The 17,915-nt window shown below is 36.7% G+C and overlaps 1 protein-coding gene across 1 annotated transcript in view; it reads left to right on the plus strand.

The window, feature by feature from the left end:
• HMCN1 (hemicentin 1) overlaps positions 1-17,915 on the plus strand; it is a 519,661-nt gene that overhangs the window by 185,932 nt on the left and 315,814 nt on the right. Inside the window, exons 7-11 of the mRNA XM_065885936.1 lie at positions 944-1,064; positions 2,026-2,289; positions 3,600-3,744; positions 7,614-7,735; positions 12,531-12,806. Coding sequence (XP_065742008.1) covers positions 944-1,064; positions 2,026-2,289; positions 3,600-3,744; positions 7,614-7,735; positions 12,531-12,806 — 928 coding nt within the window. The remainder of the gene's footprint in view (positions 1-943; positions 1,065-2,025; positions 2,290-3,599; positions 3,745-7,613; positions 7,736-12,530; positions 12,807-17,915) is intronic.

The raw sequence follows: 17,915 nt of genomic DNA on the forward strand, positions 1-17,915 counted from the left end.
AACCTTGTGAACTTGGGCAAGCTGTTGAATAGCTTTGGTGCCTCAACCTCCTTATCTGTGCAGTGGGGGTAATGATGATATCTACCTTATAGGGTTGTAATAAGGATTAAATAAGCCAATGTATTCAAACAGTCTGGGCACAGAGGAAGTGCCCAATAAATGTTAGTGTTTTATCCTGTGACCCTAATCCAAATGATCAATATTTATTATTTATGCACATATGGATAACTTCAGTGCTTAGCTATTCAATATCTTGTTCATCTCCCCTAGGAGGTGTTAACTGAACTACAGGCTAGTCTGTGCTTTCATATACATATTTCTATGTGCCTTTTCTGTAATTCTGTCACTGCATTTACTGCATCCTCTTGAAGATTTCGCTTTCTCCATCCGACTGTCTCACTGGCCATAGACCCTTACAGGGTCAGGACCTTCTTTTCACTCATATTTGTATCTTGAGCACTGAGTGCCTTGGCTGGACACTGCTGAGCTGAGGATGCCGTTTGGCTAAAAGTTGGAGAATGGTCGGCTCTTGTGCTTGTCCTGGCTGTCTCTTCCCAGAAGCAAAGAGAAGGGAAATATTTTCATAATAGAACCTGGATGGTGCTTAGGGGAGAAGATTTAGTCATTCGTTCATTTCACAAATATTTCCTGAACATTCACCATGTGAACCAAGTCCATTCACTATGACTACACCCCTCTATCTTTTACCACTGGTCATGAAATATAAAACTCAGCTGTACTTTAGTCCCCTGGGATATGTATTACAAAACTTGAGTTGAAGTTACAGAATCACAGTTTAGTTCAAAACAGCCAGATCAAAAACCTCAGTGATCGGACATCAATCCTAGTTAAACACTCTGCAGTTTCCCATACTGGTTAGTGTCTAGTGTGACCTGCATCCTGGATCAACTTCTGATAGAGTTTGTCATTAAACATTTTTCAGACGTCTAGCAGTGGAAGGCACTCTGTTCGCATCACCGGCCTCAGTACTATTGATTTTCGAGCTGGTTTTTCCCGAAAGCCCACCCTGGACTTCAAAAACACAGTCAGCAGACCGGTGCAAGGTTTGTATGTTCTCATTACTTCAGTTGGCATAGTAGATATTGAAGTGCAAAAGAGTTCTCAGACTGTCTGTGATTTTATAATTTTGTGATATTCAATAAAATTGGGAAACATAGCATCTTTATTTTAAATATGATTGCACTCTTGACCTAGTAACTGTTTCTCAGAGTGTGATCCCGAGGCCAGTGATATTGAAATCACTCAGGGAGCTTATCAAAAATTAAGATTCCTGGGGCCCACCCCAGATCTCCTGAATGAGAATCACAGAAGGTAGGGCCCAGGAATATGCACTTTAACAAGCACCTCATTGATTCCTACACTTACTAAACTTTGAAAACTGATGACCTAGATCTTGAGACTTTTTCCTTACTAGCACCTTACTTGCCTGTTGTCAAGGTGAAAATGCTGCGTGCGTGCGTGCGTGCGTGTGTGTGTGTGTGTGTGTGTGTGTAGTTAAAACATTAAAGATACCATATAGCATTATATGTTCCAAGGTGAAATTATTGTTGATTTGAAAGGTGCTTCTTCCTCTTGTTTTATTCATGCAACAAGATTTATAGTTAAAAAGAAGGCTCAATTCTACTGTGACTTTAAATTTCTTTTTTCTGATAGTTCTTTTATTTTTATTGCTGCAGTTACTGGAAGGATACAGAATAGTGAATCTTTAAAAGTATTCATATAACAAATATCATATAACGCAATATTCATAATTCTATTCTTTCTACATATAAACATGATTAAATACCATGAAAATAATTACTTAGGGTTTCCTAAGTTTCTCTGGTCATGAATAAACTGTCTTTTATGTAGAGAAGATTCTACAACTGGGCCACAGTTTATGGCACAGTCTGTAGTACTCATATGTATGTCCTTATTACCTGTTATTATAAATACAAAACTTATTTGATAGATAACCTCAGGTGCATGTTACTTGCAAATGATGACAGTTCCTTTCTCTTGTAGGAATGCCTACCTATGTGCTGCTGAATACTTCTGGAATTTCCATCCCAGCTAGAGTAGATCGTCTTGAACTTCTGAGTATCTCAGGCAGCTCTCTTAAGACAATTCCTATTAAATATTATCCAGATAGAAAACCTTATGGCATATGGAATATTTCTGACTTTACACCACCAAATGAAGCTTTCTTTCTCAAAGTAACAGGCTATGATAAGGATGATTATCTCTTCCAGAGAGTATCAAGTGTTTCCTTCTCTAGTATCGTCCCAGGTAAGATATCACTTTACTCAGCACTGGAGTATTGATAGTTTAAGGGGCTGATATGGTCCTATGAGTAAAGAATGGACTCTAGAGAATTCCCTGGCAGTCCAGTGGTTAGGATTCTGGGCTTTCACTGCCAGGGGCCCCTGGTTCGATCCCTGGTCAAGGAACTAAGATCCCTCAAGCTGCGCAGTGTGGCCAAAAAAAAGAAAAATAAGAAGAATGGACTCTAAAGTCAAAAATAATGTCCTCACATTATTACTGGGTCACCATGTAGAAGAGCATTTACACTTAGTAACACAAGCTTTCCTAACCATAAAATAGCACATTCAAAGTTTCATGTTAAGTCTCACTGATTGTAGATCTGAGAATTTTGATTACTTCAATCAGTGTGAGAATTTGAACTGGGAAGTTCTTGTGCTCTTACTCCCCCTGGCATATGTGTTTAATATTTGATTAGCTATCTGATTTGGCTAAATGTTTATATACAATTGTCAGAAACCTTTCTACTTTGAACAGTAGTTCCCTGCAAATAACTGGTGATGATTTTGCCTTTTTTGGTTAGTTAGTTAATAAGTAAGCTAGTTACTTATATATTTGCTATTATTTCTCAAGGCTGATGACTGGATTCTGACTAAAACTTTAGAACTGTATGTAACTTGAACCATGGACTGACAAGGATACAGAAGGATTGTTTCTAATATTGTACTTTTGGGTGGAGGGATAACAGTTTATCATTTATACATAAGGTTATGATTTGGGAAGTTCAGGAACCACTCTGTAGCTATTGGTTAATAGCTGTAGAAAGGAAATAATAGAACCAACCTCAGTATTTCCTCATATGCAGTATTCAAAGTTAGTTGTGTTAGCCCCTGAATTGAATGCTTAAAAAAGCTATTGGATTCTTAAAAATCAATTTTTTCGTTCCTTTTTGGAAGCAGTTACCCTATGAATTCAATTCTAGGATATGTGTGTTGTTTTCATAGTTTTACATTTTTGAAATTGAACTATGTTCTACAATTGATGATGTATTGTAACTTATCTGGTAGCTTTGTTTTCTATCTTGGTGGTACAAAAAGTGTTATGTCTTAAGGTCAGTGGAGTCCTAGATTCAATGAGTACCTTAGTAAAGGGTCCATGGAGATAATCCAGAAATTAATAACCTTTGAACAAAGAAAGATAAAGTGATTTTTCATGATTTAGATTAACTGGAATGCAGAGAATTTACTGGAATAATTTAAGTATGAAGCTTTTGAATGGATTAACAGGAAGTACCAAATATTATTGTGACCTTCTTGCCCATGTTCTTTTTTTCCCAGATGCTCCCAAAGTTACAATGCCTGAGAAAACCCCGGGATACTACCTGCAGCCGGGCCAAATTCACTGCTCTGTTGAGAGTCTTTTGCCCTTTACCTTGAGCTTTGCCAGAAATGGAGTTACACTTGGAGTAGACCAGTACTTAAAGTGTGTAAATGTTTCCATTAGTAATAATTTATAGCACTAAATATCTAAATACAAATAGATACTTATTTTAATGTACTTTTTCATTAGACATTCTTATTTATTTGCTTCATAGTCTTGGAATGTAGCAGTGGGCAAAGCAGACACAATTCTGAACCTTTGTGGAGCTTATATTGTAAAGGAGGAAGATAGAAGCAGGTGATAAATATAATATGATAATATAATAAATGCTAGAATACATTAAAGAGTTGATTCAGGTTTTATAGAATCTGAATTCTACACAGTTTAAGGGCCCCTGGATAAGACAAAGAATACAAAATTATGAATACAAAGTTAGGTCCTGAATTTTGCAAGAGTCCTTGCAAATGAAACTTAAGCTTTAGTGGCTTGAGTATAAACATGTCTCTGAATCTGATTTAAAGTGTTATGGCAAAAAGTAGAGCAGGTTAATTGGGGCAAGTACTACTGGTTGGTGGAGTACATGTGGTTTTGGCCAAGTTGCAATTTTAAAATTCAGAGTAGGGGCATTTGAGCAAGGACTTGAACATGGTGAGATATCCAGGTCACACAGATATCCAGGGAAGAGCATTCACACGCCAGGAACAGGCAATGCAAATGCACTAAGGCCAGAGTCCACCAGGCACGTGGGAAAGAAAGACGGGAAGGAAGCCAGTGTAGCTCTAGCCCAGGGAGCCAGGAGGAGAAGAGTAGAAATGAGGTGTGTGCTGGGGGTGTGGGCCAGATGGAGCAGAAGCGTGTGTGGTCACTACCGCAGCCAACAGTGAAGGGAAGTGGGCTAGAGGGCACCAACTTCCGTTGTGAAGATGGCTGAATTTTCTAGACAAGTTTAAGGAATCTAATGATAAAAATTAAGTAGGCCTTGAAAACTAGAGGATGATTTCTGGCAAACTTTTTTTTTAACTTACTATGAAACTACATTTGGGGGAAAAACTCTTAAGAATTATTTTACAAAGCTTTTACACTGGTAATTCAATATTCACGTAAATAACTTGTGTGACATGTTAAATATTTGACAGTCTTAGCTTATACAGTCTCCTTATGGGGTCATTTTAAGCAGAAGCTATGGCAAGAATGTTCATTATAACTTGAGAACATTTTCCATTGTTTAAACATTGGACTGTATTATTTTCTGCTATTTGCTTAACATACATCTTGATGATTTCCTTAGCTGCATATTTAATAACCAGCAACATAACTGACCAAGATATCAAATGATGAAGTTACAAAACTGAATGATGAAATCAAACAATTCTGCTTCGTGTTTAAATAGTAACAATTTTCAAAGACACTGGAGATTCTTTATAAGCATTAATTTATTAATTCCACACAATTCCTCTGAGGTAAACTACAAGGATTCTTTCTTTCATTTTTCCAGCCCTGTGGCCCAGAGATGTGACATGCCTTGCTGACATTTGTTAAGTTCTTTGGATGTAAGAGGCTAACGACATAATTGGGCATGGGTGATGATGGATTGATTCTCTAATCCCAATTCACTTGCACATCTCTGCCCTAGATTTCCTAATAACTCCAGCTGCATGACTGAATCTTTGTTATGTGAGTCACTATGGTCTCTAGGGGATGTAGGAGAGAATTAGTTTCCATCAGTAACAAGACACATTTCTATCTGACATGTTCCTTCCCCTGTTCCAAGGGTCATCCCTTCAAAACTTTTTATCATGGCCATATAATCTTAATGCTAACTGATAAGGGTACATGAAAAAGAGAATTGTTTCCCATGTAATATTTCATAAATAAGAGAGGAACAAGTATAACTGTAAAGAATATTCTCTAAGCACTCCATACAGTAGTTTTGTGCCTTTGAATAAATTACTTGTCCTTCTTCCTCAACTTTCTAGTTTTTAAATAAAGGGCCTTAAGACTAGAAGAATTGTCATTTTCTGTTCTAAAATTTCTGCATGTCTCAGTTTTTGATGAATCCTAAAATATGCTTGGCTCTGAAGTAGGCACTGCAGAAGACATGAAAGATGTGTGTATTTCAAACTCCTACCTTCCTGGAACTTACCAGTACCTCCTAGACAATGGCATTTGTAAATTTGGGCTTAGCCTACTGCTCATGATACATCTTAGGTGATCAATGCAGCATAGAATAAGTCATTCTCCGTTTTCATCTGAACGTGACAGTAAGGACCACTGACACCTAATGCAGACGCAAGTGAAAGGAAACAGTATTAAGTGAATATTCTCAGTTACTAAAATATATGGAAGGATCACCTGGCTTATTTTCTCGCTTTCCTAATGACAGGAACCTGTGTCTTGACTTTCTCTTACAAACTCTAGGTTAGTGGTAAATGTACATTAAGAGCTCAGTGAATTCTTCATAGTGGTTTGGTGATGGGTGTGGTTCATTCGGATGGGGAGAGATCTGGAGTTATTACTGTGAGGTATCACATCTTGTACCACTTTCAGCTTCAGTGGAAGGTGTCTTGACTGCAGTGGGCTTTTCATCTCATCTGTATCTTGAATGTTTAAAAAGTTTATAAATAGCTATGGTTGATTATAAGAAAAAATTATGAAAATATTTATGACATTGCAATCATATTTTAAAACAATATAATGCTTGTTTTATAGATTATTTTAATGTTTTAAATAAGGATTAAATAGCTATTACTAAGACATTTCCAAAAAATGAGAAACAACTTGAAGAGTGTTAGAGGACAAAGTATAGATATTTATTAAATGAATGAATATGTAATATAGCAAAGGGATTTATTTTACCTAAATGACAACTTTGACTGTAAAACTGATAATCTTTTTCTTTACTCATTATATACATAGGTTGAACCAGTTATGGTATATAGCCTTATGTAGAGCTTATATATAAGAAAGTTAAAGAGGATTTATCTTTTGGGGACCAAAACGTTTGTTTTCTACCTTCACACTTGTAAATTACTGGTTGAGTTGCTTTGGCTAGAACCTCACTGAACATGACCAAAACCTGGAAATGAGAGGGGAAGGAGAGAGGATTTAAAGAGTGTTTCTGTGCCAACTTTGTATCTTATGTTTTGACGTAGCCATAGAAGGTCTCCCAAAGAAATTTCCAGTGACCCTAACTGGACACAGGCACAGGCTATAGTTCTCAACAGCAAAGTTACAGGCCTGTTCAAAAAAGAAAAAAAGACATATGAATGTGAAAATGTGGGGAAAAAAAATTGGTAAAATGATCATTAGTTTGAATTAAATGAGTTTTGAGGGAAGATTAAAGATGTCTCCCTGATATTTTCTCAGTAAAAAAGTCCCACTCTTCTGTCCTCTACCTCTTTAAAGTTTTTCTCACATTTGGAAGTGAATTCTTTTGTTAGAACCTACGAAGATCAATAGAAAACAAAAAAAAACTTACTGCCTTTATGTTTTTTGCTCAGAGTACAAAGCTTAACTTTCTAATTAAAATACAAAAGATGTATAATTTTAAGCTGTGAAGAACTCTGCATAATTTTATCGTAAAATTATGGTAATTATGATAATAAAAGAACTCTGTATAATTTTAAGCTAAAATAACTTTTTTTAAGCTGTTTTTTTGTTGTTTTGTTTTGTTTTTGTGGTACACAGGCCTCTTACCGCTGTGGCCTCTCCCGCTGCGGAGCACAGGCTCCAGACGCACAGGCCCAGCGACCAATGGCTCACGGGCCCAGCCGCTCCGCGGCATGTGGGATCTTCCCAGCCCGGGGCACAAACCTGCGTCCCCTGCATCGGCAGGCGGATTCCCAACCACTGCGCCACCAGGGAAGCCCTAAGCTGTTCTTTTGAATGCATAAAACAAATAGTGGAATCACTGTTTTCAATTTGGTCTTGTTTTTGTAGTAACTAAACATGCTTCTATTTTCTTACCCCAGAGAATCGGCCAGTGTGACCTGGGATATTGAACAGGTCACTTTGTCTGATGAAGGCTCCTATGAGTGCATTGCCGTCAGCAGTGCAGGGACTGGACGGGCAGAGACGTTCTTTGACGTATCAGGTAATTATTCCTAATTGCTTTGCAGTTGCCTAAATATTAATGTAGCTATGGAAATGGGATGTTTGTTAATCCAGGCTTCACTGCATATTAACTGTGTGACCTGCCTTGGGCCAATTACTTAAGAACTCAGTGCCTTGGACCCCCTAACTATAACATGATGACAATAAGAGTAACAGTCTCTATCTCTTGGAGAAACTGAGGATTAAATGAGACAGTGTATGTCAGGCACTTAGAAGAGAGTCTGGCACATAGAAACACCTAATAGACATTAGCTGTTTTTATTATTGCTGTTGTTATTATCATTATTATTATTATGGGGGCTCAATAAATATTTTTTGATCTCCATATAGTATTTTCCTTTGAAAAAATAAAATATCAGAAAAGGGAGAGATCCATTCTGATTATAACATAATCTCTCCCATATTTATAATGAGCAGAGTGCTTTTGTGAATGGATTCTGACATCTAAGTTGAAGACAATAAGGAAAGTATCACATTCAAAAAACATAGGACCTCAGTGGCTACAATATTGGTATTAGGAAGGGCAGAAGTGATGCTAATTAAGTTACATTTAAATAGTGTGTTTCCTATGAATAAATGGGCAAGGCTCAGATTACTTTACAAGGTAGAATATATTTTAGTGAAAAAAATTCATTTTTTCCTCTAATCTCCCAGATTAGAAACCCAAAAGACTACCATTATCAATTAGAAACCAAACAGACTACCATATATTATCATTGACCAGGACTTAAACCACTTACTTACTCAGCATATATCTAGAATTTATTGGAAACTTTGTTTTGACTCAGTTATTTTCTACCTGCCTCCTAGCCTAGGGTTGCTGTGTGTTTAATAGTAAGCCTGTTCTGACGTAAATGTGCCTGTTGAGTTTATAACAATGTCTGAATTGTCAATTTAGTATTGATGTGCATTTTCTTTGGAAAATTTAAGACAAAAGTAGCTTTATAACTGTAGGGCTGTTTAGAAGCCTAGGATTTATGTTTGTTATCATTAAGTCCAAGCTGAACTTTAAAACAGAGGCGTGCAAGCCTGTTCTTCTTGCAGTAAATTATTCATTTTCTCTTATTCTTAGAAAAATAAAGTTCGTCTTCTGAAACAATTTAGCAAGTTGACATGCATCATAAACTATTCATTTTTTTCATCTCCCGTAATTATGAAAAGCACTGGAATCGTGTCAACATTCCTCAGCTTCTGGGGAAACAAACACTTGAGCACTTGAGGGTTTTTTTCCCAGCAATCTTAATTAAGGGAAGGACAATAGGGAAAGAGGTTTGAGTGAGTTGATTCAGACATATTGCATAAATAACTGGAAAGTACCAGAAAGAACTCCTGAACTGACTGCTAAGAATTTGGCCCTGTGGTGTCAGTAACTTCCAAATATACACTCTACACGTGCCCTTCTAGTATTAATCTGTGCCAGCCGAGCCATGGTATTGCTAGGAAGTTTTACTGTACCAAAGCCACTTTTCAGGAATTGTGTCCCACTGGTTAATTATGAAAGAAGGGCAGAAGCATGGATTGATTGTATGGCAATGACTGTAACAGCAGAAGTAGCAAGCAAGTGCCCCTTTGGACTTGAAAGAGTGGACATTTCTTTCTGGGCTAACTTTTGTTTAATCTTCCAGCCTCAAACCTCCACCCAGGTCCTGGCTCAGCCACCCTACTGTCACTACTAACCAGCACACCAGAATCAGATTTGAATTCACAGGATAATTAGATCTCATACTTTGGACAGGAGTGTTGGGAAAGCACGGCATTATGGAATGGTGATGTTTTTGTATCACTGTGGATGAACATTTATAAAGTCAAATAGCACCCAAGAACTGTTTCAAGAAAAGTTAAAGTTCTAGCAATATGTTACTTCATTTTTTTTTCAGCATTTCCTTCTAGACAACATTTTTAAGGATTTTTGGTTCATTGGAGATATTGGTTATTGATATATTGGTTTTAAATGCAAAATGGGTGTAAAAAGAATTATACCTCTTTTATTGCATATAAACATATAGAAAACAATGAACAGAACTGCAGAAGCAGGAAAAAATTCTTTACAAATGATATTTTGTACTTTACTTTATATTAATTTTCTCTACTGAATTTATTTTTTTAGCATAATGTCCCCCACCTGCAATGCACACATACATACAATACCAACATTTTGGCTTTAAGTAAAATTGAAAAGAGAAAACTTGTCAAGGGCATGTCAGTGACAGGCAATCTTAAATTTTAATTTCAGGATATTCTTTTAGAACAGGGTAAGACTTGGAAATAATATTATACCACCTCATCATTTTATAGCTAAAGAAACTGAAGCCCAGAACAGGCAGGTGCCCCATTTCTGATCAGATGGATAGGTAGTGAGAAGTAGATTCTTAGCCTCCTGACTCTCAGTCCAGTGATCTTTACCTAATGTCACAAGGCCTATGCTTATCATTCTTTCTCAGTTTTGAGGTTTCATCTCTGGTCCCCTAATCCTAGCCTCAGCCATTCTTTCACTTAAGAATGACTGCCCCTCATCCTCCCAGGACCAGGCTGTTTCCGGTAATTTGTTATCTTGGCCTTTTTTGCAAACTGCTGTACTTCTCCATCATCTCCTCCATCACCACCAGATTTATTGATGTGTGCATAAATATTTCAGTGCATATACTATTATCTGTAGATATTTATGCAGTGATGGTATTGTATGTCATATTTAAAATCTCCTCTCCTCCTGGATATTAGCAGAAAGTTGGCATTTTACGTATTTGAATTTATATTTGAAATAGACTCTGAGGCAGATTTTGCACGCAAGAGGGTTATTGCTGAGTTTCCTAGGAAAGAACACCTGTAAGGGAGTGGAAGAAGTTAAACTGTGATATAATCACAACAGGGGCCTCAGCCGATCCTACAGGGAGTTCTGGAGCTGGGGTGACCCTGAAATGAGGCAAGAGAGCTGCATCTTTTTCCTTCATTAAGTGGTCCCTGGAAGTGGGCTGCACTAGAAAGGGCGTCTAACCCGAGCATGTTAGCTCCCTTGGCCATGAGCTCAGTAGCCAGAAAGCAGAGCGGCTAGGGAAATGAGTGCCTAAGTCCTTGAGAAGGATCTAGGTGTGCACCCAGCCTCCCCTGTATGCCCATAATATGGGATTTTACATTTTCTGAAATTCCCTAGTCTAGTTGAAGAAGTTTGTTTAAAAAAACAAAAAAGAAACCCACACAAAATGTTTTGTGGTCTTCAAAAAGATTTTGATACAGTGTCAACACGTGTTCACAAGTACTCGCCTCCGGGTCTTTGATGGTCCATACCATCTTGTATGTTAACATCACAGAGCCTTAGTACTAGAAGGGGTCTTTCAGATTACCTAATTTAATCATCTCATTTTTCAAATAGGGAAACAAACATTGTGAATAAATTGGCTTATCTAAGGTCATACAGCTAGTTAGGGATAAAGCTAGGCAGCCTATGTTTGCCAGACTCAGCAAATAAAAACATAAGATGCCCAGTTAAATGTGTCTCTAATATTTCATGAGTCATACTTATACTAAAATGTTATTTGATATTTATCTAAAATTCAAATTTAGCAAACCATCCTGTATTTTATCTGTCAAACCTAACCAGACTTCAGTCAGACCTTCCTAACTTTCTCCTGTACTCTTCCCAATTGATTCATTAGCTATTTTCATAAGAGATTTTAAAAACATAGCAGAATTGTAAAAATTAAGGATTTTTAAAATGATTTAGAATAACATACACTCCTCTAAAAATGTTTGGAAAACAAAGATAAATATAAAGGAAAATATGCAAAATATACACACTTCTCTCTCTCAGAGATGACCACTATGGTTTTGGCGTATTACTTCTCGGTTTTATTATAGGCTCATGTTATTCATCTGCACGTATATATAGTTTTGAATAAAGAAGTATAAAGTTGGATCTTGAATATCTGATACTCTTTCACATTTAAACTGAAACAGACACATGGGTTTCCAGCTAGTTTTTATTGCTATATTATTGGTCAATAATGGCTTTCTGTGGCAGGTTATTTTAAAGCATTTGGGCAGAGTGAGCTTTACAGGGGCATTTGGATTTACAGTATTCTCAAACCTAACTAGAGCAATATGTGATTTTCTCTAGAAATGTAGTTAAATATTTAATTAGTAAGTGCCTTTTGACCACATCTGAAATGTGCATGCATTACTCAATGCCTTTTGTGTACATGGTCCTATATGTATAATTTTTTTAAAAGTCTATGCCTTACTGTTAACTTGCCTTTCTTAAATCAAACACTCCTCATCTTCACTGGGAGAAATTCATCTTACTCTAATGTACTGTGTCTTAATGAGTTTATAATCCCCTTAAAGCTGATACCATTGAATCTTTTCCATATCTACCATATTCATGCGCTATTTTCTTTAAAACACTAAGTAAATGGTTTTAAATTTTAAAAATCCATAAGTGCTACTTTCTTCAAAATTCAAATCAAAATTTGACTCATTCTGCAATCCTGAATCAGTCTAGTCATATCATTTTGCCATGCCTCTTTGATCCGTATCTATAATTTACAGATTTGGACTTGAGTGTACTTCGGTCTGTAAACATGCACTCCTACTGAAAGCATTTTTCAACTAGATGATAATTTTCTTGGGGTGACAGACATACGTATTAATGAATATGTTCCGTTGTACTGCATCTTTCCTACTAGATATTCAACACATGCTCATTAAATTTTTAAACCACCTCTGTGAGTGAGCAAAATGACTTCTGGGTCTTTCAATTTGAATCTTTTCATTTCACACAGAGCCCCCGCCAGCCATCCAAGTGCCTAATAATGTTACAGTCGCTCCTGGAGAAAGAACACTTTTGACCTGTCTTGTCATCAGTGCAGTGGATTACAATCTAACCTGGCGGAGGAATGACAGAGATGTCAGGCTGGCAGATCCAGCAGGAATGAGGATCTTGGCCAACCTTTCCCTGGAGCTGAGGAGTGTGAAATTCAGCGATGCCGGAGAATATCACTGTGTGGTTTCCAGTGAAGGAGGATTATCGGCTGCATCGGTTTTCCTCACAGTGCAAGGTACTGTGCTTATGGTGACTTCTGAATTGTGGCGTCTTTCTGTCTTCCTTCTTTGTTCTCTATTCCCTTAAGTTGTCTGTCTGAGGGTATCTACGCAAACAGTTACAGTTTTGAAAGATAGAATGCTTGTGGACCTTGAGGGTCTGAAGCTGACTAAACTGGAAACTAAAACATCACTACCAAATAGGTGACTTTAAAACAAACACAGCTAATCCTAGTAGTTGAAGACCTTTATTTTAAGCAAATAGAAATAGAAATTGTCTCTGGATGATTTAATGGTTTTAAATTCTCTCATTTATCCTGTGAACTTTAAAAAAAAACTAATTGTTAATAACTGATAAAAAACTTTTTTTCCCAATTTGAGTGCATTATTTGCATATTTAATTTACTTTTATGGTTTAATTAAGTTTTAAGATGTTTCTCATCTAGGTGAAATTTTATTGAAACTTTAGCAGAGCTGTTTTTACCTTATTTATGTTAGACACACACACACACAGTACTTACTGAAGGTAAGCTAATGGTAAGCCAAACTTGAATTGTCTATATAGACTAAATGATAGTTTCAGATAGCTGAAAACAAGTGCATTAACAATGTGGTCTACTCGCTACCATCAAATGAAGATCAGAAACTATTCCTAAGTATCTCTTTCAGTAGAATCATAATTGGCTTCTAAATGTCTCTAGAGTCTTAATGTAATGAGCAACTTACTCTTGGCAGTTTTACACAGTTTAGCTGAAAGATTCGGTTGCTGCCTTAGCAGAATATTTCATTTCAAATCCTTGATGTGGGAGACTGATTGCTTTGGAATCGGGTCTGGCTCCTTGGTTGTGCTACTAGCAACAACTTTATAACATGCCTCAAGTAACACTGTCAGATGGTTTTTTAGCATGGTGATCTAAGAGAGTGACCACTGAGTTTTGGAGGCTAGCTCTTGGAATGTTATTAATGGCAAAAAAGTGAAACTGCCATGAGACTTAATAAAATGGTTGACATCTGATTCTGGTTTTCTCGCTGGTAGTTGAGATATATTCTGCAATCCGACTGTATGGCTGTGTGTCTTTTGTTAGTTGATCTGCTGAAACCTCTGGGGGAACATTACTTTTGTAAATGATTCACTGCATTTCTACGTGGTAAACTACCTAGATCATTTGAGTCAATACAAGTAGTAACTTGAGTTACTAGAGTTTTGGAAGTATTTTTACCAAACTGATTGTTTCAGATAGGATAAATGCTCATGGATTTCTGAAATGTGACCTTGGTTCTTTCCCTGGAGTCCCTTAGAATGGGATTGTAAAATAAAATCAGAGCCTTCCTTGTTTCCCCAGATTAACTTTTAATCCTTTAGTATTGTTTAGTCAATTTGAGTAGTGATTCTCAGACTTTCATGAATAAAGAATTACCCAAGGAACTTTTGAAAAAGCAGAAATTCTAACCCCACACCCAGAGATTCTGATTTCACAGGCCTGGTTTAGGGCCTGGGGATCTGCATTTATAACAGACCTCTCAGGTGGTTTCAGGGACAACATTTTCCAAAACAGCATTTGAATCTATTCCAAAGTATGAATCCTATGATATAGAAATGCATACTTTTAAAGGAAACCCTAAACTCTCTTCTTTCTGGTAAAATAGACTCATTATTATCTAATGATTTAAGTTCTGAGGTAAGATGTTACATAATGTACAAAATACAAATACAAAAAACACATGTCATTACATGATTACTGGCTAGCCTGTATAATCTCTAGTGGTGTAAATCTGTTTAGAGGCATTATTTTATGGCCTGCCTAGTTGGTCTTGAGTTTGAGGGAACAATTTTGATGAAAAATTTGTTTTTAAAAATCTAACAAAAATACGTTCTAGAATTGATGGCACTGTTTAATAAAAAATAAGAGATTCTAGTCAACTATAGCCATCTGATTATCTTACGGTTATACATTATTGAAAAGCAGTGGATATTTGATGAAATAAACTGCTGTACCTAGGATTATAATTCCTGCGAATATGTTTGCTAACTATTGACATTGAATCATAAATTGTATATTAATTTCATTTTTATGCAGTTAAATGTTTTAAAAAATAAAAAATAGTTCAAGAAAGCTTAAAAGAGACAATAGTTACTTGGATTGAATATGCACTTTAAGAATATTTTTCTTGCTTACAGGGGAATCAGTAGCTTAATTTATAACCTCATTTATGTTATTCTGCCTCCACAGATCTGTTTGGAAACTGTTTCTATCTGGAATACTTCTTTTAAAAAAATTATTTATTTTATTTATTTATTTTTGGCTGCATTGGGGCTTCGTTGCTGTATGCGGGCTTTCTCTCTTTGCGGTGAGTGGGGGCTACTTGTTGTTGCAGTACATGGGCTTCTCCCTGCGGTGGCTTCTCTTGTTGTGGAGCATGGGCTCTAGGCGCGAGGGCTTCAGTAGCTGTGGCACACAGGCTCAGTAGTTGTGGCTCATAGGCTCTAGAGCGCAGGCTCAGTAGTCTTGGCACATGGGCTTAGTTGTTCCAGGGCATGTGGGATCTTCCCGGACCAGGGCTCGAACCTGTGTCCCCTGCATTGGCAGGCAGATTCTTAACCACTGTGCCACCAGGGAAGTCCTGGAATACTTTTAAAAGTTAAGCATCCAGATTTTACAAATTTTGGTAGTAGTTAGCAAGGATTTTCTGGTTAAAAATAGTATGTCTAGCTACTGCAACCTCTTCTCAATAACAGTAGAATATCTGTAAAGATCTCAAAAAGACAAAACTGAGCAATACTAAAAAACCAGTTGCAATATACAGTGGCAAAAATTTGGGGAGGAATTTTATAGGTTATATATAAAGATTCTTATTTGTATAAATAAGTATATAGTCTTCACTTATATTTTAAGTTCAATGGAATGAAAATTTCAATCAGTGGTCCATCTTTTCTTATGTTCACATGAAAGCAGGGAGGATGTATCTCTGTTCCTTCATTTTATAGTTTGCTTCAGAAAGAAAATGTTACTCTTTAGGGAGCCAGCATGCTACCTCCTTAAACCTATCAATAGCTATAACCATCTAGTTAGGAAAACAGTAGGACAAGAAGTGGACAAGCAACCTGGCACCATGTAAAAAATTGGAACCTGAGATATGTTTCTCACCAAGTGAAAATATTTGGAAGCAAGAGAAACATTGATGGGTATGTCAGAAGGGATTTTAGAGACAAATGGTAGCAGAGGGGAGCATCCCATCTCAGCCAGAAGGGCATCATGGGTGAGAATCAGGTAAGGAGCTATGCACATCAGATTCTTAGCCACAGAGCTGCAAAGAGGGTTCAACTAGAACAAAAGTAGATAGAGAATGAAGTTAGGTCCATTCAAACACTTTGTTGACTGACACTGAGTCTGGGGAGATGCCACATCATTTGAGGATTAATAAACAGAAGACTGTCAAAACAGATGCTGCAGAACAGGAAAAAATAAAGCATAGGACCTAAGAAAAAAATACTGGGGAACAAAACAAGGCGGGGAAAGACTTAGAAGAAATTGATGCTTTGAAAGTAGTAGTTTATTCTAAAGACTGGAAAAAAATATGTTTAGTGTCACCAGTCTTTCAGAAAGACCTATCCTCCTTTAAGTGGGAGTATATATTTATAAAGGAAGAACTGGCTAAGATGAAAGGACAATAGCAAGTGCGATGGAAGAAATAAAAAGGGATTTGATGTTAAAAATGCAATATTATAATTCAGTCTGAATCAGAAATACTGAAGAACAGAATTTGTACTACGTATAATAAAATCGGGGATGTGTTGCATAAACTTGAGTTCTTTCAGAATATTGAGGCAAAGGACTAAGACTCGAATAATATGATTTTTAAAGTGGAAATAAAAACAAAGAATGGAACTTTAAGGTTTATAGGTATATAACATATATAGGTACACAGCAAAGACAACTGAAACTAAAGAAATAGTCAAAGATATAATTGAAGAAAAGTGCACTAGGGAGGAAAAAAAAATTGTCCTGAGTGAGCAAATCAAGCAAGGTCAGTGAAGGGAGAACTTGATCTAGACACATCCTGGCTGAAATTTCAAATTACTATTATGAGGGGGAAAAACTCCACAGTATACAGACTAAACCAATACATTGTAAACAGAGTGATAAAATCAGACTGGTGTCAAACTTCTCAGATACGCTCAAGCCTGGAAAGTAATTAAAGTGGATATCTGTCATACTTTGGCTCTTAGGGTCTGAACATGTTCTGTAATTTGAAGAGGAATTATTTACTATCTTGGAAAACAAACTTACGGTTACCGGCGGGAAGGGGGGGCGATAAATTGGGAGATTGGGTTTGACATATACACACTACTAAATATAAAATAGATAACTAATAAAGACCTACTGTACAGCACAGGGAACTCTACTCAATACTCTGTAATGACCTGTATGGGAAAAGAATCTAAAAAAGAGTGGCTATATGTATCTGTGTAACTGATTCACTTTGCTGTACAGCAGAAAGTAACACAACATTGTAAATCAACTATACTTCAATAAAAAAAAAGAAGAAGGTGGAAAACAAATGAGATCAGATAATTACCTTTCCCTAAACCCTTGCAGGTCACATTACCTAGAGTCAGCCGCTCAGATGTTCCTGTGGGATTTTAGTTCTTACTAAGACTATGGACATTTAAAAGACTTCAGTTTTGGCAGCATCATGGAATTTTGAGTCCAGCAGCAGCAGAAGCAAATGTCCCAGTGGCCTTTTTCCATCACTCTAATTTTCCTCAGTGACTAATAGACTCATTATCAATTTATCAGAAGAGCCTTGAAAAGAAATGCTGATCGCAGAAACTGTGGCTGTTCAGTCAGTCTCACTAATGAGCATGGGAGAATGTGAATGGGTTGATACGCTTATTTCATTATGAGAATTCCTTACTGTGGAGATCAAGGTATAACTAGACACAGGAAACTTTGCAGAAAACTCTGCTTACCTCAAGCAGGGTTTACCACAAGACTCAGAAGTACAACTATGCAAACAAAATAACAATCAAATAAAAACCACACACAGTTCTGCTAGGAGGAAAAAAAAACTAGATTGATATATACAAAAATGTGATTGTTGGTGGCAATGGACCTATAAGTGAC

The sequence above is a fragment of the Phocoena phocoena genome, chromosome 1 (assembly GCF_963924675.1).
Source record: "Phocoena phocoena chromosome 1, mPhoPho1.1, whole genome shotgun sequence".
NCBI lineage: Eukaryota > Metazoa > Chordata > Mammalia > Artiodactyla > Phocoenidae > Phocoena > Phocoena phocoena.